This window comes from Pongo abelii, chromosome 3 (genome assembly GCF_028885655.2).
Source record: "Pongo abelii isolate AG06213 chromosome 3, NHGRI_mPonAbe1-v2.0_pri, whole genome shotgun sequence".
NCBI lineage: Eukaryota > Metazoa > Chordata > Mammalia > Primates > Hominidae > Pongo > Pongo abelii.
The window spans coordinates 161,433,758-161,460,013 of record NC_071988.2 but is presented as its reverse complement, the minus strand read 5'-3'; the positions used below and the strand labels follow the sequence as shown (position 1 = coordinate 161,460,013).

The window sequence follows — 26,256 nt, the reverse complement described above, 5'->3', positions numbered from 1 at the left end:
CAGCCTCCCAAGTAGCTGGGATTGCAGGCACATGCCACCACGCCCAGCTAATTTTTTGTATTTTTAGTAAAGATGGGGTTTCACCATGTTGGCCAGGCACTGGTCTCAAACTCCCGACCTCAGGTGATTTCCTTGCCTCGGCCTCCCAAAGTGCTGGGATTACAGGTGCGAGCCACCGCGCCAAGCTGAAAATACATTTTTTACTCTGAAACCTTATGATTAAAAAATGCTAATAAAAAGAAACGATCAGTTACATATATAACAAGAAAAGTAACCCCAGCTAAATCCACTTACACATCATTGTTCTTAAAAAATAAGTTATAATCTAGGAATAGGGCATAAGAAAAGAATGTTGTAAAACATTTTGTAAGAATTGCTAAAGCGTTTAAATATCCTCTTGGTAGGATCTGTGATAGATCAAAAGTTGTAACATGTACTGCTTAGGAGAAGAGAAGCAGAAAGATCAGAAGCAGTGGAGGTGCTGCCCAGGGTAGGAAGACTGAAACCTGGCCTTGTGAGTAGCCAGGGTGGGCATCTTGCTGCCCAGTGCTGGGGCGCTGCTGATGTGACAGTGCATCTTGAAGTCAGGGTAAGTGGAACTCTCTACATAGAGATGAGTATAGGAAAGAGGCAAAGTGTTGGATTGCCAGATTCTCCTACTACCTGTCATTTTACTTGTGACATTGTCAATTAAAGTCCCTAGATGGGATCAAAGATGTGCCAAGATTGGTGAATGGATTGGCCTCGCTCAATGTGGTTGCATTTTGAAAACCAAAAATATAGCTACATTTTAACCTTTAGCCTTAATTATCTTATTAAATCTCAAAGAAGACTCTGCCTTAGGAAGGAGCATTGGTGAGCAAAAAAGCAGCCTTTGTCCTCTTAACCCCCACCCGGTAGAGAAATGGGTGTCAGTAGGTGTCAGACCCTGGCTGCTCACCAGTCAAATGAACAATTTCTCCCCCCCACGAGGAGGAGCCAGTGAGCAGAGGAGAGAAAGCAGCCGTTTCTCCCCCCACACTCCCTGATACCTGATACAGCAGAGGAGGAAATTTCTGTAACGGGCCAAAGCAGGAACAAGGGGAGAAAAAAGTGATGATTTTCCCTACAGTCCATATTTGTAAGCTCACTCTAAGGACAGTGTATTTCTTTCAAAAATTTACCGTGAAAAAGTTTTTCATATAAGGTTTTTAATTAAAAATGTGTAACTCCTTTTGGAAATGAAAGAAGAATTTCTACTGTATCATTCTGGACAAATAAATTCACTCCCTCTGAAACCAGAAATTTAAACATTTAAGGGGAAAGGTGTGAGACCCTGGAAAGACAGACTTCTGTTTTAAATAAATAGTAATGTTATCTTATGTTAGTCATGGAGTATAAGAAGCACAAATGTACTATACCCTTCCATTCAATAATCGTCACTAAAAGCTTGAAGGCAGATCTTGCAGGAAGTATCATCTCCATTTATGCTCAATTATTAAGAATTAACTTGAAGAGAAGAAAGAGCAATGACTATATCCCTAGTGCACTTTCTATCCATTAAAAATGCTTCTAAGTATTTTTCTTTCTATGTAAGTGCCATGATTCATTTTTAAATTTACAGCCCTTTTCCTAGAAGGCAAAAAAAAAAAAAAGTCAGCATTTGGGATCACTCAAAAGTCATCCTACATCACTGACTTTGAGTAGCCAGCTGTTCCTAGATCCTCAAGTTGGAGAAATTAACCAAGCTTTTAAAAGATGTCATGGCATTACTATCGTTAAATCAAACTCCCTAAGGTCTTAAGTTTTCAAAGTTATACCATGAGGACCTTCTAGATGGAAAAAAAAGGAAGAAAGAAAGAAACATCTCTGGCACCCTAGCTTAAATTATTCATTACTTTTTGGTAACCCTGTTCAATTTAAAAAGCGTTTATGAATCACCTAGTGTGTCCCTAACACTTATCAAGATATAGAATTATATGATAGCCTCTGCCCTAAAGTACTCAATGACCCTTAGGAATGAAGTAAATGAAAGAGTTAAGCATGAAGCTAAGTGGGCTTCTCTGCTAAAAGGAGGCAAGAGGGAGCAGGAAATAGAGTGGAAAGAGAATTGAGATGGAAGTGGAATTTAGTTGATCTTTTTTCACTTTTCCTTCTAATTCCAAAAAAGGTGATGGTATAGGAGTCTCAGAAAGGCAGTGTCCAGACATCCTTTTGTTTGCCTCTGAAAAAGTGCAGATAGCTCTCTTTACTTGTGTACACTAAATTAATTCTTAAGTAAATTTGAACTGAATATTTTCCTAACACACTGGAAATCCAAAATTTAACATTGAGAAGGGAGATCATATGAATAGTGGGTAGGAGTGTCTTGCTAAAGATCATCATCATATTTGATTTTGGCCAAAAATAACACCTAGTTACACTTCCTTTAAATATTGGTAATTGATGTTACAAATATCAAAGAAACATTATTTATTTCTTAGATAGTAAACCAAGATAGAGTATCAGTAACTTGTCCCGGATTACAAACTGGAACGGAATCTCCCACTCTCTAAATCAGGCATACATGCCCCAAATGCATATGACTTTCTAGCAGTATATTTGTATGGAGCTGGATGAGGAGCTATGCATCATGTTTTTCTTACCCAGGTGAAAAGCTCTGGGTTCCTAAACTGTTATTATCCCTACTGGTACTATATTAATAATGGGAGTGCAGAAGAGAAATTTCTTGGAACTCATGTCCTAGACATACTATATATAATATTTTCTGGTTTTTGGTTTCTCCCATCAGGATGGAGGAAGCCTTGTAGGAGATGTAAATGAAGATGGGGAGATGACTGGAGAGAAGATAGCCTATGTGTACCCTGATGAGAGGACCGCACTTTATGGGAAATTTATTGATGGAGAGATGATAGAAGGCAAACTGGCCACCCTTACGTCCACTGAAGAAGGGAGGCCTCACTTTGAACTGATGCCTGGAAGTAAGTTGAATCTGCTTCAGATGGGTTGCTCCAATTCCAAAGCAGGTTGTTAGGGCTGATTTGAGAGAAGCTTCTTTTCTTTTCCTCTCTGTATAGTTCTCTTTAATCGTGTATTAGTCAGGTTTTATTGCATAGCAGACACTGCACCTCCCCAGTGGTTTACAACAGCAACCACAGCTCTGCCGAGCAGCTGTACTCCAGCTGGCTGAGGCTGGGCTTAGGAGGCCAGGCCAGACTTGAGGCTTCTGGTCAGGTTTGAGTCAGCTCTCTTCGTCTTAATTCTGGGGTCTAATCTGAAGGGACAATGGCAATGTGGGGCAAGATTTTCCCACAGTGGATCACAGAAGTGTCAGAGCATAAGCAGATACCTGCAATGCCTTTTGAAACCTCACCTTGGAACTGACATGGTGGCACTTTACTCACTTTTCACTGGTCAAAGCAAGTCATATGGCCAAGCCAGACATCAGTGAGACAGGGAAATTACACCATACACATTAGTGGGAGATACTGAAAAGTCATGTGACAAAGGGCCTAGGTATATAATTCTCATATAGGGAGGGAATAAAGAAATGACAGCAGTAATTCAATTGATTTCAAATGGTTATCTCTCCAAAAAACTGTACTATGATAATAAAGAACCAAATCAAGTAGATCTCTAAACTGTAAAGTTGATTGAGCCTGAGCTGTGACTGGAAAATATAAATGCGTATTGGCATCTCAAGCCCAACATCTTGCGTGGAGCACAATGTATGAGTGAACCCAATGGAATCCATATTTGAAAAAAGTATTATTTTCCTTTTAGAAGTACACATGTCAAACTAAACATTTTTTCTGAGTATAAAATTACTAAGTGTAGAAAATCTGGAAAATGTACAAAGAAAAATCAAGATTTTGCATTTTGAGTGGCACAGCTTAAGAAAGCTATTTGAATTGGTCTGAAAACAATATATGCATGTATTTCTGATCCAGGTTTGGTTATAGGGAGAAAAAAATAGAAAAGACAATAAATCTAGGCATTAATACGCTTAAATAGTATTTAGTTATTTGGGATCTGAACAAGAATCTCCAAAGGAAGCTTGTCCAAAAGTGGAAAATTTAGCATTTATATTTAGGTCCAATTTGGGTTGCTTTAAATGTCTTTTTTGTTTTTTTAAGTTAAAAATGGAGACAGTCTAAATGCAATGTGGGATTCTGGATTGGATCCTGGAAGAGAAAAAGGACATTAGTGGAAAAACTGGTGAAATCTAAATAAAGTCTAGAGTTTTGTACATAGTAATGTATCTGTGTTGGTTTCTTAATTTTGACAAATGTACCATGCACTGTAAGAAGTTAACATTAGGAGAAACAGTGAGGATGCTCTGTGCTTTCTTTGCGACTTTTCTGTATACAGTCATGGGCCCATAACAAGTGTGGTACCATAAGATTATGCCATATTTTTGTTTTTATTTTGTTTTATTTTTTAAGGGACAGGATTTCACTCTGTTGCCCAGACCGGAGTGGACTGGTGTTATCCTAGCCCACTGCAGCCTTGAGCTCCTGGGCTCAAGCAATCCTCCTGCCTCAGCCTCCCCAGTAGCTAAGACTACAGGCATGCACCACAATGCCCAGCTAAATATTTTTAAATTTTTTTAGAAACAGGGTCTTGCTGTATTGCTCAGGCTGGTCTCAAACTCCTGGCCTCAAGCAATCCTCCTGCCTGAGACTCTCATAGTGCTGGGATTACAGACATAAACTACTGCACCCAGCTAAGATTACATCATATTTTTTCTGCATCTTTTCTATGTATAGATATGTTTAGATACACAAATCCTTCCCATTAGGTGACTATTGTCTATGGTATTCCCTATAGTAACATGCTGTACAGGTTTGGAGCCTAGGAGCAATAGGCTCTACCATTTATTAATAGCCTAGGTGTGTAGTTGGCTATACCATCTAGGTTTGTGTGAGTACACTCTCTGGTGTTTGCATAATGACCAACTCGCCTCACGACACATTTCTCAGAATGTATCCCCTTCATTAAGTGATGCATGTCGTATATTTGAAATTACTCCAAAATGAAAAGTTTATTCTTTTAAAAAAAGGAAGCAGTAATCTTTGAACTACAAACTCTGATATCTATGCCTTTGATCTATGTTCTGAAAGGAGACACTGTTGTAATGTTTAGAAATGAGGAGGCTCGAAACAAGGGAGGATCCCAATTGGTGATGCCAATTTTAAAACATTTTTAGTGGCAGGTGCCTAAACTTAAGAATCACCTAATTTGAGACCTAGCTTTAACATTTACTATATTATCCTTGGGCAAGTTATTTATTTTTTCAGAACCTGTTTCCTCATTACCAAATGTGGATATTAGCACCTACCAGAAAACACCATAATGAAAGTTGTTGTTATTACATTCTTCTTGCTATAAATAAGAAACAGTAGGCCAGGCCTGATGGCTCACAGCTGTAATCCTAGCACTTTGGGAGGCTGAGCCAGGTGGATCACTTGAGCCCAGAAGTTCAAGATCAGCCTAGGCAGCATGGTAAGATCCTGTCTCTAGTAAAAATACAAAAAAAAAAAATTAGCTGGGCATGGTGGCGTGTGTCTGTAATCTCAGCTACTTGGGAGACTGAGGTGGGAGGATCACCAGAGCTCAGGAAGTCAAGCCTGCAGTGAGCTGAGTGCACTGCACTGCAGCCTAGGCAACAGGAATGAGACCCTGTCTTTAAAAAAAATAAATAAAAATAAAATAAAAATGTTGAGAGTGAGAATTCTCAAGGGAATTATTATTTTTTTAGAATTTCTGGTTGCTTTAGCTGGGTGTGGTGGTGTGTGCCTGCAGTCCCAGCTACTCAGGAGGCTGAGGCACAAGAACCGCTTGAACCCAGGAAATGGAGGTTACAGTGAGCCAAGATAGCACCACTGTACTCCAGCCTGGGTGACACAGAGATACTCTGTCTCAAAAAAACAAAACAAACAACAACAACAACAACAACTTCTGCTTGCAAATAAACATTCACTTCAAATTAACTTAAGGCAGGAAAGAAAGGGGGGATTTATTGGCAAGATTCCTGCAGACCTCAGGTATTTTGAAATGTTGAGTAGTTTGAGCCTCAAAAGGGCCAGGAATTATGGCTGCTCTGGCACTCTGAAGATCTCATGGAGAGATCTTTAGTCTAATGTTCTGCCATGTTTGTGTCTCTCCTCTGCCCCTTCCAGTTATAATTATTGACCTGCTGACTAGCCAGTGGGTTAGGGGGTACAGGGTGCTGTGACTGTAGGGTCCAATGGTTGGGGAAGGAGAGAAATTAATGCAAATATCTCACATAAAACTCTCCTTGACCTGTCGCCTCACCAGCTTCTCCGCTTCTCTGTGTGCTTTTGTAACCACAAACTACTTCTAGTTCTCTACTTACTTCCTGTGGAGTTTCTCACTTATGCCACTGCTTCTCACCTGGTCAGCCTTACTCCACATAGTAACTGCTTTCCTTGGCTAATTCCTACCCCATCTTTGAGGCTTAACTCACTTTTTATAATGAATGTTTGTCCATTGAATAAATGAATTCTAGTCAAAGGGCATAGCATACTATAGAGGAAAGGAGGGAAAGTAAAGGATGTGTAAAATCTGTAAAAGTAAAGGTTGTGCCTGCAGCCTGGGCATGTCTAAGGGAGCAGAAGAAGGGACAGTAGGCATTGGAAGAGATAGTGCGCACTCCCTGAAAGCAGCAACAGAGGTTAATCCTTTTTGTATCTACACAGTCCCTAGTGTTGTACATGTAGTTGGCACTCAGTAAATTTGTCATAAAAATTTTAGTCTAAGGAGCTAGATGGAATTCATAGGAAAATTTCCACTCAATAGAACATATATTCCATGCACAATTTTGGTTATTTATAAAAAGTGATGGCTGGGCACAGCAGCTCATGCGTATAATACCCACACTTTGGGAGGCTGAGCCAGGTGGATCACTAGAGGTCAGAAGTTCGAGACCAGCCTGGCCAACAGGGTGAAACCCCATCTCTACTGAAAATACAAAAATTAGCCAGGCATGGTGACAGGCACCTGTAATCCCAGCTGCTTGGGAGGCTGAGGCAGGAGACTCGCTTAAACCCAGGAGGAGGAGGTTGCAGTGAGCTGAGATCACACCATTGCTCTCCAGCCTGAGTGACAGAGCAAGACTGTCTCAAAAGAAAAAAAAAGTGGGGGAGGGTGGTTTAAATTCTTTTCATGGATTGTTTGGTGGTCTGTTACCACTTTGCTCTCAGATCCAATCCATTCATCATTCTTTCACTGCCCGCTATTATTGCAAGAGGCTGTTGCCCCTTGCGGCCTGCATTTTTCAGGCTCCTGTGCGTCTGACTTCTGTCTGAGTTTGGCCAAAGGGAGGGCAGTGGCTGGCTGGGGACAAAGCAGGAGAAGGCAACAGGAAGAAGCCCTCTCTGTGTCAACCAGCATCTCCGGCAGTGGCCCCATCACCTCCTGATTCCATCTCCCATGAGGAAGGCCCAGGCTAGTTCCAACTACCCCAGCTCCAGAGCTCCAGGAGCACCACTGTGCCCTCTGTCCCTCTGGCCTCCAGTGGCAGCTTCCTGCTCTTGCCAGTGTCTGGGCTCTTCATGGCTCCATCTGGCTTGTCAGCTTTCCATCCCCTGTATGACCAATTCCCTGAACTGAATTCTCTTTGAAACACTCAAATGGTCTGTTTCTGTTGCAGACACTGACTGATTTAGATTGGTTTCTGACTTTTAGTTTGAGGCATTTATTGGGGTTTTGGTTGTACAAAAAAAGCCACTCACAAACAAACAGAAAGAGGACCTAGTAATCATTGGTAACTACTGAAGAATTGCTTAATGGGATTATGAGTTTTCCCTTAGTGTATATAATCATTTACTTTGCAGGAGTAAGCCCTCTGATTCTAAATCTTGTTTCTTTACCTATCAGTCTTCAGAGCATCTATCTTCAGTGCTGTCTGTGAGGATTCTCTAAGGCTAATCCTTCACAGAGAGCCAGTGTTCATTCTAGGGTGGTTGTGTGCCTTGATTTCTAGAGTAAATTACTAATTGGCTTCTGAACCACCGTAATAGAAAGGAGATTACTTTGTTAATGCTTTATCAAAAGCAGTGCTGTTCTCCTTAATTCTGGTGAGGCAGAATTTTATTCTTAGTGAAGGAGACAACTGCCAGGGTTCAGTTGTTGGATTCTGTAGACTGTATCTGTAATGAAGAAAACCACCAGAAAAATTTAAAACCATCATCAAATTTGATCTGAGCCAAGAGATCTCAGATTTCATGACAAAGCATTTTATTGATTCCCAAGCATCCTTTAAGTCATTTTAATAAGGAAAATTCAAGAGTGAATTGGAATGTTAAGAGATGCATCCGATGGCTGTTCATGAAGGCCTGAAAATAAAACTGAAGAGTAAATCTAAAATGTATCCATTTAAATTGAAGAACTTCATTCTAGTTGGTATAACTTGATTAAGATTTTTGGTTTTTTAACTCTTTGTTGTCCCATGAATAGAGAGAAGTGTTATAAATGCTCTTCCCTAACTCTGCACCTGTACTGGTATTTTTGTTTGCTTTTCAGATTCAGTGTACCACTTTGATAAGTCGACTTCATCTTGCATTTCTACCAATGCTCTTCTTCCAGATCCTTATGAATCAGAAAGGTAATTTCCTCCTTGTGGTTTTCATTGCACTGTTTATGTGAGGTTAAATAAGCCTAGTGGTAGGAACTTATGTGCCTCTGTCGCTCTCTGCCCAGGCTGGGTTCCAGCTCAGACCAAGCTCCTCATTAAAGTGTCCTTTTCCTTTGCAAACCCTCAAATAAATATTTCTATATTCTGAGGAAGAGTGTTTTTATTCTTATGTAGAATCTGACCCTATAAGAGAGTTTCCTCACCCATAAATCACAGAACAGCTTGTGTGTCTGTCCTAGAGTAAAACCTCCAGGTAGAAAGAGCAGTTGAGGCCGGGCATGGTGGCTCATGCCTGTAATCCCAGCACTTTGGGAGGCCAAGGCGGGCGGATCACTTGAGGTCAGGAGTTCAAGACCAGCCTGGCCAACATGGCGAAACCCCATCTCTACTAAAAATACAAAAATTAGGTGGGTGTCGTGGCGTATGCCTGTAATCCCAGCTACTCGGGAAGCTGAGGCACAAGAATTGCTTCAAGCTGGGAGGCAAAGCTGAGATCATGCCACCGCACTCCAGCCTGGGCAACAGAGCAAGACTCCATCTAAAAAGAAAAAAAAAAAAAAAAAAAGAGCAGCTGGGCCAGGCAGCCAGCTATGTCCTGGCCGAGCATTCCCTTTCTTAGTGTCTGTGCTGCAGTCACATGCTGGCCCTCTAGGGGAACATTTCATGCTCTTTAAAGCTCTAGCCTGTGCACACAGGATGCCTCCATTTCATCTTAGTCCAGCTGAGGTGTTCTGGAACACAAGACAATTTCTTTTTTCACAAACAGAAGACAAGAGTGAAACAAAGAAAGTGTAAGAGGCATAAAAACATTCTAGCTTATAAATGACAAGTTTCTGGTTTGTAAGCCCACTCCCAGAGGGTCACGTCCTGTTCCACTTCATGTCTTATTTATGAGGATGGCTAAACTCTAGCTCTTGAGTCTTGATTTGGCTTTTTCTGGTACCCTCTCTGGGATTCTTCTTATTCCTTAGCAACAGATCTGTTTATGAATAAGCATACTATCTGAAATTGGTTTTCTCTTTGCCTCGTGTTTTGTAAGCATGGCTTACCTCCCATTCAGTTTCTGTTCCCATCTGAGAAATAGGCCTCTTCCTCCATTCAACTGACAGGGCTGACCCCACAATGTCACAATGATGAATGGACTCTTTTTTGACATGAGGCTCTGACCCAGTTACAAAGGGAAGGGTTTAGCTTCTTTGTTAGCTCCGAAACACAAGACCGTAGCCATACGTGTTAGTCTTTTCTGTTATTATTGTTGTGATGAGGCTGCATAATGATGCCCTCAGAACTTTCAGTAATTTACAGAATCAAACATTTTGTTTTACACTCATAGTTCTGTAGGTTGGCTGAGGTTCAGCCACTTTTGACTGGAATCAGGTAAGCTCAGCTGGCCTAGGCTGGACGCCAGGTTTCAAGTTGGGTTCAAGTCTGTTTCACATGTTTTCTTTACAAGAGAAACGGAGCAACAGCCCCCTAGGGCATATTCTTCTAGTGGAGACAGTGAAAAGTCTGGAGGAGGCCAGCAGAAATTTGCCCCAGCCCTTCACACGTGAGACTTGCCTGCAGCCACTTCTGCCTGTGTTCTACCAGCAAAGCAGATCAGATGGCCAAGCGAGAAGTCAGTAGGGCAGGATGTATCCTCCACCCACCCTGAGGGAGGCACTACAAGGTCACATGGCAAAGTAGCAGGATATATATAATTCTATCCAGGGAAGAAGTAAAGAGTTGAAAGCAATAAGTCAGTCTTCCAGTTCATGAATAAGCATAAGAGCCATGTAACTAAAATTACAGATGATCAGTTCCTGTAGGGTCATTCCATCCCAGTGTCTGATTAAATCCAGTTCCATAATTATGAGGGCTTTTTTCTTTTTTTTTAAGACAGAATCTTGCTCTTGTCATCCAGGCTGGAGTGCAATGGCGCGATTTTAGCTCACTGCAATCTCCACCGCCTGGGTTCAAGCGATTCTCCTGCCTCAGCCTCCCGAGTAACTGGGATTACAGGCACCTGCCACCACACCCAGCTAATTTTTGTATTTTTAGTAGAGACAGGGTTTCACCATGTTGGCCAGGGGGCTCTTGAACTCCTGACCTCAGGTGATCCACCCGCCTCAGCCTCCCAAAGTGCTGGCATTACAGGCATCAGCTACCACACCCGACCAGCTGTTTTCTTATAAACCAGTGGTTGGCAAACTTTTTCTGTAAAGGGCCACATAGTAAATATTTTAGGCTTTGCAAGCCGTATAATATCTGTTGCAACTACTCAATTCTGCTTTTGTAGAGCTAAAGCAGTCATAGGCAATACTAAGCAAATGAGTATGGCTGTGTCCCAATAAAACTTTACTTACAAAAATGAGCAGCAGCCAGATTGGACCCTCAGGCCGTAGTTAACTGACCCCTGTTATGAACCCTTTTGCTGGGAAATGCGTATTGGATATATCTTATTAATTGTTTGTCACTGTTGCATATAGAAGATACATCTTGAGGCTTAACTAAAACAGCCTCCTTTCCCTCCCATCTAACACTGACAAACTTAGATATAGCTTTAATTAACTTTGAAAAAATGTTTACTTGTCCAGTAAGACAGTGAAAATTGTCATCAACTAAAAACATAAAATTCTTCCAAAAAATACCTCATTGAGCATCTTTATGAAAATATAATGATAATTTCTATATTAGAAAGCAAATTTTAAACACCACTCTTAAAAGAGACGTAACTACAGTTTGTTTAATTTCCAATGCCAAAATATTGTGGTTTAACTTTTTCTTCCTCCCTCCCTTCTTAGTTGGGTTGTGAATTGACATTTTGGATTCAGTAGCCTTAATGATATTTTGGCAGTTGATGTAAGGAATGACATATTAAGCTGAAAAGGTCACTATTCAACTCTTTTTTCGATTTAGGGTTTATGTTGCTGAATCTCTCATTTCCAGTGCTGGAGAAGGACTTTTTTCAAAGGTAGCTGTGGGACCTAATACTGTTATGTCTTTTTATAATGGAGTTCGAATTACACACCAAGAGGTGAGTGGGGCTGACCGTGGAAAATCAACTTTGTTGGTTAAAGGGCTTTGCTTCAAACAAAATCCGTTTACCTTAGTACTCACTAGAAAGTTAAAGAAACAGATTGGCTTTTTTGTAAAATTGATTGGACATTTTCCTCCTCTTTATTTTAAGCCTTAATACGATTTTTTTTAAAGTTCCACAGCTATTTTATAGAGAGTGGGGTGATGCCATCAATAGGACAGTAATTGGTATATTAGACTATACCAATGTCCTAAAAATTGAGATCCAGTCAGACTCTGTAAATAACTAACTCATGACCTTGGGTGGGGTGCTTTATAGGAAGGCCTCCTACATCTTCTTGTGCAAAAGCCATGCCATACTATAGCCTACATTTTGTCAGGAAGAGTTCTTTTGTCAAAAAAAATTAAAAACAAAATGTTAAAGAGTTGAATCACCTCTTACCTTTAAGATACAATCTTTGATATATTTCAAAGGCTTCATATATGTTTTCTGTTTTTGTTTCTTCACTTTACAGTTAATTTCCCTAAGTGTCTGCCTAAGGGCAGAAGTTCAATGTTTTTAGCACAGCTTATGCGCTCCTTCCTTGTCTGACTTATATTACGTGTATGGGACTTTAAGCTTATGGCTAATATTCCACATTTATGTTCACCTTTGCATTTATTCCTATGGAGCAGTAAGAGGGAAAATGCTGTGAAATAATAAAGTTATTACACTTTCAAAGCAGTTGCACAGGCAAAAGAGGGCGATGTTTTCAAACTGCACTGTGGTCTGTCAGACTGTGTCCCATGCAAAGGCCAGACTTCTGTCAGCAATCCAGAGAAATACAGCATACAAAAGGTGACTTTGGGATATTGATATATTATTTACTTACTCATTTTACAGATAGGGAAACGGAAGCCTAGAGAGATTACACAACTTGCTTAAAGTCAAAAATACAGCAAATAGCAGAGTTCAAGTAAGATTTCAAACTGCAGAATCTGGCTTTGTGCTGATCTTATGCTCTATTGTATAAATGAATGTGACACCCTTCTTGCCCTAATGAAATTTAGATTCTGTTGGGAAGATAAGAAAAATACACAACTAATGGCAGCATAAGGTAGATGGTACCAAGTGCCACATATCGGTATCACATGACTAGTTTTGAATATTAAGGTCCATGAGGCTTTTTTTCCACTTTTGATCACTGTTGTATCCCCTGCACCTAGAACAGTGCCTGGCACATGGTACCACTTAGTAAACATCAGTTGAGGGAGTATCACATATGAATAAAAGCACAATTACAATTTAACAGTGGGGGAAATGGTATACCTTGAGAGTCAACAGTTTTGTATGAAAATGTCATCCTGTTGGCTTCGAAAGGCTGGGCTGCTGTCATCACCAGCTCCTGGGGTGAGTTGGTCAGGAGTGGTTTGGAGAAGAGAAGCCTGATGGTTACACTGTTAGTAACCCCTGTTGTAGATAAGAAGGCATGCCGGTAACTGATGGCTGCCTCCTGGTCACAGTGATTTCCCACCTGTAACAAAGGTGGAGGACTTTCCTTGAGTACATTCTTGCATCCCTTACATTTCTGGTTCCATTTGTGTTCTTACTTTGTTTTTTTCTTTTGCCTCCTCTTCTTTATCTACTTTTAATTCAAGTTATCTAGTTATATTTGTGTGTGTATTCATCAGGGACTTTAAATCCTTTTTTTTCATATAGAATAAGGAAAAATGAACAAATAGTAAGTCGAGCTGCCTGGCACTGACCACACATGTCATTTGCACTCTCAGTGTGTGGAGACATGCCTTGTTTTGTTTTGTTTTATTTCATTTTGTAGTGCTCAAACCCTGAAGTTTTGGCTGAGTGTGGTGGCTCACACCTGTAATCCCAACACTTTGGGAGGCCGAGGTGGGCAAATCACCTGAGGTCAGCAGTTTGAGACCAGCCTGGCCAACATGGTGAAACCCCGTCTCTACAAAAAATACAAAAACTAGCCAGGCGCGGTGGTGCACACCTGTAATTCCAGCTACTCAGGAGGCTGAGGCACAAGAGTCGCTTGAACCTGGGAGGCAGAGGTTGTGCTGAGCCAAGATCACGCTGCTTGCACTCCAGCCTAGGTGATGGAGTGAGACCCTGTCTCAAAAACAAAAATAATAATAAGATAAATGAGTTAATATCTCTGATGTCCTTTGAACTTTGGGGAGAAAGGTCCTCTCTAAGGCTCACTTTCTTGTTTTCTGCAGGTTGACAGCAGGGACTGGGCCCTTAATGGGAACACCCTCTCCCTCGATGAAGAAACGGTCATTGATGTGCCTGAGCCCTATAACCACGTATCCAAGTACTGTGCCTCCTTGGGACACAAGGCAAATCACTCCTTCACTCCAAACTGCATCTACGATATGTAAGTATTACCCGCAGCTGCTGGGGCGGATCTATGCTTCAGGGCCCTGAGACGGAGGAGGGGAGTAAAAGGTGTTATTCTGCCTCAGATAAAGGCTGCTTCATCCGAATGACCATGGGTCCTCTGCCATTGGCCTCAGGGTTATGACTTGAAACTCAAAATCTAAACAGCCTCACTCTGTGGCTTTGGCAATCTAAGAAATGAAAAGTGCTTTGAAGAGGAGAAATGGTATGGAAATAGTATACCATACTGAGGGGTTGCTGTTTTATAGCTGCTTTTTTTGTCCTTCAGTTTTCTCATTCTGGACAATTAAAGATAGTGTTATTTGAAATAATAGTAAAAATTTAAATTACTCTGGACAGTGGAGAAAATGAAGGAGCCCTTTTTTTTTTTTTTTTTTTTGAGATGGATTTTCTTTCTTGATGCCCAGGCTGGAGTGCAATGGCGAGATCTCAGCTCAGCTCACCGCAACCTCTGCTTCCCAGGTTCAAGCAATTCTCCTGCCTCAGCCTCCCAAGTAGCTGGGATTACAGGCATGAGCCACCACACCTGGCTAATTTTTTTGTATTTTTAGTAGAGATGAGTTTTCACCATGTCAGTCAGGCTGATCTCGAACTTCTGACCTCAGGTGATCCACCCGCCTCGGCCTCCCAAAGTGTTGGGATTACAGGCGTGAGCCACCACGCCCGGCCAGGAGCCCTTTTATGATGTGAAAGGAAGAAGGAAAATAAAGTCCTAAGCCTAGGGCATGACATCTCAGCGTTGGAAAAGACCTATAAAATCAGAGTCCCTATTATTTGATAGTAAAAAGGAATGAAGTACTGACATATGCTACCACATGGATGAGAATTGTAGACACTATGCTAAGTGAAAGAATGTATGACTCCATTTATATGAAATGTCCAAAATGTAGGAAATCCACAGAGATAGAAAGTAGATTAGTGGTTCCCTAGGGCTGGGGAGGGGGGATGAGGAGTGTGTGCTAATGGGTATGGGATCTCACTGCGGTCTCATTTTGGGCTGATTATAATGTTCTAAGGCGAGTGTTCTAAAATTAGATGATGGTGATGGTTGCCGAATTTTGTGTGTATTTGTGATATTCAGTGGTTGAAAAGCCACTGAATTATCTACTTCAAAAGGTAAATATATATAAAAGAGTACATATATTTACACTCTGTATATAAATTATATATTAACAAAGCTTTTTTTTTTTTAAATCAAATAATCCTCTTAGAGTTTGAGCCTTCTCTTCCATCTGCTCATTGAACCTCTTCTTGGAAACATCCATTGGTGTGGAGCTTACATTAACCACAAAGGTCCAGACAAATAGACAAATGGAATAGACATTACAAAATTAGCTTCTGGGCTCTGATGACTAGAAAGTTCTTTTTCATTGTTGTTTTTCTTTTTTTTTGAGACGGAGTCTCGCTCAGTCTCCCAAGCTGGAGTGCAATGGTGAGACCTCGGCTCACTGCAACCTCTGCCTCCCAGGTTCAAGCAATTCTCCCACCTCAGCCTCCCGAATAGCTGGGATTACAGGCACCTGCCATCATGCATGGCTAATTGTTGTATTTTTGTAGAGATGGGGTTTCACCATGTTGGCCAGGCTGGTCTTGAACTCCTGACCTCAGGAGATCCGCCCACCTCAGCCTCCCAAAGTGCTAGGATTACAGGTGTGAGCCACCGCCCCCAGCCTAGAAAGTTCTTTATAATGAGCCCAAATGGGTTTCCCTGAAATATTCAGCCCTTGGCCCTAATTGTCTCCCTTTTTTTCCTGTGTCCCATGTCAGACTGTCTTACATGGTAGCCCTACAAACACTATAGTAGTTTTTATATGACCCCTGAACGTGTTCTTCCCAAAGCCAAACATCTCCGACTGTTCTCTAGAGGATATAATTGGGATTCTTTGTGCCATCATCATTGCTCTCCTTAGCTTGGCCTGAGAATGCCAGTTCTTCTTGGGAGCCAGTGAGCTGCCTGCAACCTTTTCTGTTCAGTTATAGCTTGCAGTCCCTCAGTCATCTTGCTTGTTAGCATAAGTAGAATCAGATCATGTGCATTTAATCTGCAGGAAAATTGCCAGGATTTGGAGGTTCCTCAAGAATGTCCATCCCTGCATCCTTGAAATGGCTTAAAAATTTTCCTGGCAACGACTTGCTCTCCTTGGCAGCCCATAACAAGCACTGAAGCTACAACTTCTGTTTAAAGGACGGGTAGAAATGGCAAAGGACATGTGTCATGTGAAATGAAACTGACACTGTGATTAACTCCAAGGCTTTCATGGCCAGGATGAATTAGGCCAAAGCGTCATTCCAAGCTGCACACAGCTTAACAACAACCCTTTAAAGGGGTGGTAACAAACAATCATAAATGCTACTGAAGGCTACTCCTTTAAAACAAACCAGGTTGTTGATTTCATTGCAAGGACATGATTTTTCTCACCAAAAGGAAGACAGCACAGGAGACAAGAGAAGGTTTCATTTGTACAAAACCAAGTCCCTGTACTCTGCAGGTTTTCATTTTGTTTATTGTTGTTTGTTAGTTTGTTTGCAAGCAAGCCCAGGGTGACCAAATCTTAGTTACTTGGGGTAATGAGAAGACTACTTGAATAATAACCAAATATGAAATTCAGATACCAATTCATGGTATTCATTTGTTTCAAAAATCATTGGTATTGCTATGTACCCTTTTTTTTTTTTTGAAATGGAGTTTCGCTCTTGTTGCCCAGGCTAGAGGTGCAATGGTGCAATCTCAGCTCACTGTAACCTCTGCCTCCCAGGTTCAAGTGGTTATCCTGCCTCAGCCTCCCGAGTAGCTGGGATTACAGGCATGCGCCACCATGCCTGGCTAATTTTTGTATTTTTAGTAGAGACGGGTTTTTGCCATGTTGGTAAGGCTGGTCTCAAACTCCTGACCTCAGGTGATCCACCTGCCTCGGCCTCCCAAAGTGCTGGGATTACAGGCTTGAGCCACCGCGCCTGGCCCTGATATGTACACTTTAACATAAACAAAACACTTCCATAAGCTGTTTGAAATGCAATCTAGTACAAAATGCCAAGTGGACAAATAGATAAGAGCTGCTTTCCTAGACAACCTGTAGACAAGAGGATAAGCCACTTGGCACAGAGGTTTGGTTTGACTGCTTATCATGTAGCTCATGCTTATAGACCACTCACTCCGGGCTGGTGTTGTGCTAGATGCTCTTCATGCATTGTCTCATTCAGTCCTCCCAGTAACTCAGTGAGGCCACTGCTATCACCATCGAGATCACAGACAGGAAAAGCAGGTCTCCAAGGCAGAGCAGTTAAGGCTCTGAACCACTGTGCCTTCGGGTCATCTTCAACAATCAACACCTGAAATTGAATTCTTTCTTTTCAGTCTGTCCATTATCTACACTCTGAAAATGATGATGATAATGAACAGGAAAATGAAAATAAAAGAGGATTATAAGAGAAGCTTTAGGCCCGGAAATTCAACACAGCGTCTGTTTTTTGTTTTTTTCAGTGTACCAGAGGTTAACCAACCTGTATTTCAGGAACTTTTTTTTTAGTGAAATATGTTAATTTACTTTAATTTTTTTTTCTGAGATGGGGTCTCTGTCATCCAAGCTGGAGTGCAGTGACATAATGTCAGCTCACTGTAACCTCTGCCTCCCAGTCTCAAGTGATCCTCCCACCTTAGCCTCCCAAGTAGCTGGTACCAACAGGTGCGCACCACCACCCTTGGCTAATTTTTTGTATTTTTGGTAGAGGTGGGGTTTCGCCATGTTGCCCAGGCTAGTCTCGAACTCCAGAGCTCAGGTGATCTATCCGCCTCAGCCTCCCAAAGTGGTGGGATTACAGGCATGGGCCACTGCACCCAGCCAAGGGAAATATTTTAATTTAAGCAAAGAGTTGTGATTTTCATAAGGAATTCCTGAATCCGCAGTCCAGGCATCTCCTTTGTGGTGGAGTACAGGCTGATAACTCTGTTCACTTGTGTGTTCACACATGCATGCTCACAGGCAGGCAGTAACCAATATTAGTTGAATCCTACTTTGTGCCAGGCACTGTATAAGGTGCTTTCTATATGTGACCCCATTTTGTCATGACAAAGACCCTGTGGGATAACTGTTACTAGTATTATCATGATTTTGCAGATGAGGAAAGTGACATTCAGAGATATGAGGTGGACTTTCCAAGAGGACGCAGTAAAAATGTGTTGAATCAGGACTCACACCAAAGTCTTCTGACACCAAGTGTCCTTTCCACAAAACATGATATGATAACCAAGAGGGTGGGCATAGAGGCCCCTTTGGTATGAGGTAAAGGTTGTTCCTTTTTACTCCACATAAAAGAAGCCCCAAAGCTACAGACATGCCCATTCCTCCACCACTGATAGAAGGAACCAGCCGAGTACTTACTATCATGCCCCAAGCAGCAATCTTTTTTTTTTTTCTGAGACAAAGTCTCACTCTGTCATCCAGGCTGGAGTGCATTGGAGCAATCTCAGCTCACTGCAATCTCCACCTCTTGGGTCCAAGCGATTCTTGTGCCTCAGCCTCCTGAATAGCTGGGATTACAGGTATGCGCCACCACACCCAGCTAATTTTTGTATTTTTAGTAGAGACGGGGTTTCACCATGTTGGCCAGACTGGTCTCCAACTCCTGACCTCAAGTGATCCACCCACCTCAGCCTCCCAAAGTGGTAGGATTACAGATGTGAGCCACCATGTCCAGCCGCCAAGCACCAATCTACCTTACGGCCTGGAACCTTCTCCTTTGCTGTTTCACCAACCCTTTGTTCAAAATATAACTATAAACTGGGCACAGTGGCTCACACCTGTAATCCCAGCACTTTAGGAGGCCAAGGTGGGCCAATCACTTGAGGCCAGGAGTTCAAGACCAGCCTGGCCAACATAGCAAAACCCTGTCTGTACTAAAAATACAAAAAATCAGCTGGCCATGGTAGCGCACACCTGTAATCCCAGCTGCTTGGGAGGCTGAGACATGAGAATTGCTGGAACCTGGAAGGTGGAGGTTGCAGTGGGCCGAGATCATGCCACTGCACTCCCTCCTGGGCAACAGAGCAAGACTGTGTCTCAAAAAAAAAAAAAAAAAAAAAAAAAGAATAAGAAAAAAAAAAGACTCTAAATGAATGAGATTGATTTGACCAGATGCATATAAAAATAAAGCTGATTTCTTCCTGGCCATGCCTTACATATATCCATTTCAGCAGCTGTTAGGTGAGCTAAGTCTATTTATTGCTTATTTATCTGTCTGTTCTGCAGGGAGCTGTGCAGATGAACAGGATTGGGAGCCTTTGGCAAATGAACATAGCCATAGTGTTAACCTCATTTCTGGTCCCAAGAGGACTTGTAGGAAGGAGATACTGCTCCCTTCATAGGATGCTTCACAGGGAAATACTAAATAAGCAGGTTGGCAGAGAGGTCTAGACTTCCCTCTTGGGAAGAAATCTTCATCTACTTTCATGCTAGAAAATAATATTTCCTCTCTATGTATAGGGTGGAATACAGAGTTTTTGCCTTTGAAAATCCACAGGGCTCTTTCTTACAACTCCAAAAGCACTCTGGTAAAGCCTTCTCTCTGAGATACAGCCAGGTAATCTGATGCTGCTGGCCAGACAAGCTCAAATGCTGGCGGGCTGCACTGGATCTGAGTTCTCATTAACGACAGATTTTTGTTGTTGATCATGATTGTTGGTTTATAAATGCAAGGTGCCAAATATGCTTTAAAAAACAGAGCAGTGCTTTTCAAACTTTAATACACCAGTGGATCACCTGGGGGTGTCGCTAAAATGCAGATTCCAATCCAGCAGGTCTGGGATGGGGCCGAGATGCTCCATGTCTAATAAACTCTCGGGTGAAACTGATGCTGGGTGACCACACTTTGGGCACATACCAGGCGTGCCCAGGGAAGAGTGCCTGCGGGTGGTTCCTGTATCAGCCCCTCCCTAGCCTTTGCTTCCGACCTCCTGGTCTGGCCCGGGAATGACTGTGTGCATCTTGATGTTTAGGTTTGTCCACCCCCGTTTTGGGCCCATCAAATGCATCCGCACCCTGAGAGCAGTGGAGGCCGATGAAGAGCTCACCGTTGCCTATGGCTATGACCACAGCCCCCCCGGGAAGAGTGGGCCTGAAGCCCCTGAGTGGTACCAGGTGGAGCTGAAGGCCTTCCAGGCCACCCAGCAAAAGTGAAAGGCCTGGCTTTGGGGTTCAGAGACCTGGAATAGAAACTTGGATCTATGCACTACGTTTATCCGACAATGGGACAACCAGGGACTGCTCATGCTGTGATGTCACATCCTCTCACCATGCGTTAGCAACGACTTTCTCGCATACTAACTAGGTTTGACTGTATTACTCATACCAGATTTAAAATTAGCTAGCCTTGCAACAACGTCCTACTGAGAGGTATTGTCGAGCATTTGACATAAGACAGCGTGATGTTCTTTGGTGGTTCAAGTCTAAATCTGTACCACATTCAGAGATGCCAAATGATTAGACTGAAACAGGGAAACGGGGTTTTTCAGTCATTTTTTGTCAGTGGTTTTTCCATAGTGCTTTTTTCCTATGGCCAGTGCAAATTGTGTTACCACACTTGCATATGTGCCGTATTAAGGGTTGACAATTACTACATCTTTATTCTCTAAATGTAGTATAATTTGCCTTTTAACCTTTGATCTGTATCTTGCAATAGAATGGCTTTGTTTTTTTCTTAGTGAATAGAAGCCCACTTCTAAAGTCATTTCACCCCTCAGCCCTATTCTCTTTCTTAGATACCCTTTACAAGAGAAAACTTCCAAATGGATTTTTGCATCAATAGCAGTGTGTAGGTCTCTCTGGTTCTTTCTATATCATCATTTTATTATTATGTCCTAATATAAAGTACTGGCTCATAGGGCCAGGGTATTACTATAGAATATTATTCTCGCATGTAAACAAAGATATCTTTGCTTTAAGATGTGAGAAGAAATGAATTTACTTTGTTTGCATTAAGTTATGGAAGAGTTGTAATATATACTTTAAGAAAGAAGAGAAGAAGACTAGTATTTCTAAGCGGTAACTATGGCAATTTTGCAATATTTTCAATAGTGCTAGTAATTTTTTCCCCCTTGAGTACACATTAAATGTACATAACATAGCGCGGTCAGGCTTGTGGCACAGTGCATTGAATTCAAAAGTCAAATAGCAAATTTGAATTCTAACAGAATTCAAAAAAAAAATTTTTTTTAGTCAGTACTACTAAGGCAGACACACTGATTACTAGGTACAAATCAAACCTTGATGCTAAAACTCTTCATCATTGTAATTTCAAAGCACTTACCTGCTTCAAAACATTGTAAACTAAGACTGAACACCTGTATAGTTTAAAAGCAACACTATCAATAGCATTTCAGCCATTTTGCCAGCCATGTGTAATCACAACTGCAGAAATAAGGAGAAAACCTCTGTTTTTTTAGTTTAGCTAATTAGATCTGTAACATCACTGGGATTGCTCTGAATGAATTCTGAGAGTTTTGTTTTTTATAAGCACCCTCACCACATGCCATAGCTATGTCTCTTTTAGACACCTCGATGCAGCGGCTGGAAGGACTGGAGAGCAGCTGTTGTGCTGATCTGCAGCTGTCAGCTGTGATTCCTGTCACCTGAGTCAGTTTGGTCTGGAAAGCTAAGGCCTTCCAAGCTGTAGCAGATAGTGAGCTCCAGCTGATGAGAGAAGGCTTCAGTGGAAGAAGAGTGAGGAAATAGGCAGAAGAAAGTTTGCTATTTCTTGTCAGTTGCACATTGCTTTATGAGGACTACAACAAAAGTGCTTAATCCCAGGCTGCTCATGGCTTTCATTTCAGGTGGCCCCTGGGCACATTGACAGAGTTGCTCTTCCCTTCTTTGCAAGGCCAGGCTTCCTAGAGCACCCGGTTGCATGCTTTGCAGCTAGGTGGCAGTGGTTTCAGGGAGATCCAGTTGGATCCCTGCTTGAAAGCTTAAGCCAGTGGTTCACCCATGAGAGGAAGTTGTCCGTGCTTCCAGGAAGATTGCCCACCAAAGGAACTGAATAGAGTTTTTAGATTTAAAGGCACCAGGATAGGGTCACTCTTACTCTGTAGAAAGAGACCGTTCTATACACTGTGACAGATGGGCCAGGGCCTCTGGACTTGCATTCCGATAGGTGCTTTAATTTAAATGTGCCCAAAGGGAGTGACTGTCTTCAGGAGAAAGATGGCTTGCATTAACCTCGCTCAGGTGGGTTGTGCAGCCAGGTCAGGGAATGCGGTCAGGGAGAGGATAGTGCTGGTCATGCCCCCGATGCAGCTATGCTCTGAATGATTTCATTCCTGAGAGTGATAGCATTCTGGTCCTGGCTGCAGTGGGGTACAATTTACATCCTAAGTGGGGGCTACTCTAATTATCCCATTCAAATGGAATTTTTTTCAAAATTGGATAAAAGGAATTGAAGAGTTGTAAGTAGTGATTAGTCTGCTAATCAGTTCTTCAGATGAGATATTGAATGGTAACACTCTGAGCTTAAAACTCAGCAGTGTGTCTGTGACCTCCACGCAAATCAGAGGAAGCAATGCACCCACGCTGAGCCTCACTGTGTCTTCCTCCCAACTCTCTTCATACTCTCTGTGTCTTCCAGCTCTTCTTTCTCCTGCCGGCTCTCTTTCCTCTTCTCTCTGCATATGTGAGAACACCTGGGCGTCCTGGGTAACAGCAGCCCCAGCTGCCCTCTCCTGTTCCCTGTTCCGAGTCCTCTGCAGTGTCCTTTCTTGAGTCTCTCTGGCTCTGTGCATGTCTTTGGGACCCTCCTCATCTGGCTTTTCCTCTGTGTGTGCCTCTCCGTTTGCTTATGTCTCTGGCTCTGTCTTCCCCACCCCTCCCCTCACACACACACATACTCCCAAATGTAAGGCTCCGTTGCAGGTTGGAATCGAGTGGGGCTTGAGATTCACTGAGTTCTGTAGGTAGGGAAAGAAGTCAAGGGAGTGGAGGTTCTATAAGGAATTAACAGCTGAGGACGGAAGGGTTTGTTTCCTGTTTGAACCTAAACGCAAGTGGAAAAGAATACTCAGAATGTATTTTTCTACTTCACATCTGCTGGGGAAGGAAATATGTCGGGAAGCCGCTGCATCTGGTCATTTCATCAGCATCAGAATCACAGCAGACATGGAAGATTCCATGTGGTGGGGAATAAAGAAATAACTTTATGCTCTCCTGAAAAACAGCGGGAGCCTATGTGTGTGTGCGACACCGTAATCTCAAGGAGATTCACTCAGAGCTGTTTCAGTCCATCTCCTGCATGACCAGATCTTCCCTTAGCATCTTTTCTGTGATGAAATATTATCTTGTGTTAGAGTTAGGAATAGGAACTAACCTGTAGGAGCATGTCCCCAAATGGACATTTGAATGGACTAACAAAAACAACTGGAAAGATTGAATTTCCGGCACAAAGGAATGATGAGATCAAAAAGAAAGCAGTGAGGAGTTCTTGAGTCTTGTAGTACCTATTCTTATTTTAACTTGCTTCATCCTTGATCTACCTGAGACACTAAGAAGGAAATTAGTTTTCCAAGAGCTCTTTGAACCTGTCTAGGACTGTAGTTAAACCTATTTGCCCTATGGGGGTTCTTCACACTCGAAAAACTATTTCCTTATCACCAATGACCCACCCAGAAAGGCCAATGAGGCCAAATGTAACCATTTTTAACATTTAAATATAACTGTTAAAATTGCATTAATTGTGAACAGTGAATTAAAGGGTTGTCTTCTCCGGGAGACAGTATGTGGCACTTTTAGTAAATTTCATTTAATATATAAAAATTTAAATCACTCACTGCAACATGCATTTAAAATCTTCCAAAGAAGGTAGATGTATCGTTTTCTGTTTTGCTTTGTTTTAAAACAGTTGCCTCAAGCTTCTGTCTTAAGAGTAGTGACTTAGAATCCAGATATCTTTTGTTTTAGAAAAACAAGCAAAACTATGTTGCAAGACTGACAGTTGTAATGTTTATTTGCCACAGATCAAAGGTTCACAAAGTATATCAAATTTACATCTACTTGGGGTACCTTGATAGATTATTATTGTTTTTCTTTTATCTTTCCCTTCAGGAATTTGGAAACTCGTTGTCACTTTTTTTAATTTTAAAAATACTAAATTGTAATAGTTTTCTTTTGCCAAATGTGTGCATACATATTCAAAGCAATGAAACTATTTCAAGCCATACAACCACAGGGGTGGGAACCCTTTTCACAAATTTTAATGTGTTTGTATGTAAATAGATGTTTGTATGAAATATTTTCATGATAGAATGAATATATTTAAATGAAGTTGAATTATTCCAGTGCTACTTAAACACATTACAAAAATTTTGGTGAGAATTATCTGAGTCTATTGAGATGTAATGCAGATCAATTTTGATTTTTAAAAATCAAAAGCCTACAATAACTCTGACTCTCAGCAACTTCCTCAGCGTTGTTGCACCTGACGTGGAGAGAGCTCGTAGGCTTCCCCAGTGCCTCAGCCGCTTCCTGGTGGAAGTTAGGTGCTAATGGAGGTGTGTTCACCTTTTAGTGATATCACTGCAGGCCTTTGAGGGGCCTGAGAGTGAATCAGAGGCATTAGAGACACCGGTGCAGTTATCTGGAGCACAATTTCTTTGCAGGGCAGCAGAATCAGAAGCCAGACTTGGCCATGTGAACCTTGAAACTCGGTTTCCCGGCCGCCATCAACCGCCACCCTTACTGCCTAGTCACACACGTCAGGGAGGCTGCCCTCAGTGGAGTTGGGGTTCAAACCCCAGGGTGGGACTTCACAGTTTTGCCAGCAATCTCTACCTTCTGACTTCCACCTCACAGAGAGGAAGGAGAAGGGAGCATCTGGCAAGGGGCCCATTTCTCAGCACAGTACATTTCCTGTCTCAGCTCTGGAAGACTATGCACCCAAGCACCAAACTTCCAACCAGAGAGAGAGACGTCCTCCGATAACAAAAATCCTTGCTTCCTCTGTCTGTGACTTTACACACAGTTGTTCAAAGTTGTTAAATATCAAGAGTCAATCACATCCCTAGGACATACCTCCCAACTCTCCTGACTCTTATGTTATTGAAAAAACAAACAAACAAAAACTCCTTTATGATGATATTCAACTTGAGTGGGGTTTTTTTTTCCACTTTGGTCCTGGGTATAATGAAATGATACATATTAGGATAAATTTTCACTGTGTATAGTAGCAATACGAACACACATGCCAATGTATCAACATATCTACTTGGTTACATTTTGGGTTACGATAATCAACCTTGATTCATGTATTGGGAAGCTACAGGGACTACATAATGCCTGCTTATCACATAGGAAAATTATGTCCATGATTCTGAGCTCCCTTCTTCAAAAGTTTCCTCCTGGGTTTTCTATGTTCTCTCTTTATCCTGAAATACATTTATTAGGTCGTGAGGTATGTTTAAGAAGTAGAAGCCAGGGGTATGCTTTCAGCATTTATTGCAACCAAAAGTTAACCCCATCACAGTTAACGAGCATCTTTGGTCTCTTGTGGAATTTGAACTAAAACTATGAGCCTTATTCAATATCTATAATTCTATGATTTTTTTAAATTATGGGAAATTAATGAAAGATGTTTACATGAATAATGTTTGCCCTTACTGTGTTATGAATGAGTTTTTTGTAGTGTGTCTGGGTGCATGATGCAAGAGAGTAGGAAAAATGTTTCTGAAACAAAACTTGACAAATATTTGTAATGAAAGTAAATTTAAAGATTGCTATAATTGCGCTATAGAAACAATGCAAGTATTAAACAAAATATACAATCATCTGTCATTGTCTTCCTTCGGTCATCTAAGTTAGAAAAGCAATAATGGTTTTCTTATAATGTGTCTACCTGTATATTTAAATTACTAAGTGAACTTTACATTTTAAGTTGTTTTAAAATATTATTAGCCATTTATCATTTTCAGAGCATTCTAATAAGAGCTGAGGATTTGATATGATTCCACATACACCCATAAATCCAGAAGGATTAGCCACACCAACAGAAAGTGTCAGATTGAATACATACATGGTAAGGGTATGGAATGCAAATGAGATGATCAGGGCAAATAGCTGAAAGACAGGAAACTTCAATTCACGATTTAAAGAAAATATAGAAATTTTGTTAGACGTTGTGGTAGATTTTGGCAGTCTGAGGATGAGTCTGAGCTGAGAAC

At 41.6% G+C, this 26,256-nt stretch overlaps 1 protein-coding gene across 1 annotated transcript in view; it reads left to right on the top strand.

Annotated features, from left to right (window-relative positions):
* SETD7 (SET domain containing 7, histone lysine methyltransferase) overlaps positions 1 to 25,863 on the top strand; it is a 50,743-nt gene extending 24,880 nt beyond the window's left edge. Inside the window, exons 4-8 of the mRNA XM_002815156.5 lie at positions 2,771 to 2,960; positions 8,527 to 8,608; positions 11,537 to 11,654; positions 13,880 to 14,037; positions 20,053 to 25,863. Of these exons, the coding sequence (XP_002815202.1) occupies positions 2,771 to 2,960; positions 8,527 to 8,608; positions 11,537 to 11,654; positions 13,880 to 14,037; positions 20,053 to 20,233 (729 nt within the window). The 3' untranslated portion in view covers positions 20,234 to 25,863. The remainder of the gene's footprint in view (positions 1 to 2,770; positions 2,961 to 8,526; positions 8,609 to 11,536; positions 11,655 to 13,879; positions 14,038 to 20,052) is intronic.
* The last annotated feature ends 393 nt before the right edge of the window (positions 25,864 to 26,256 follow it).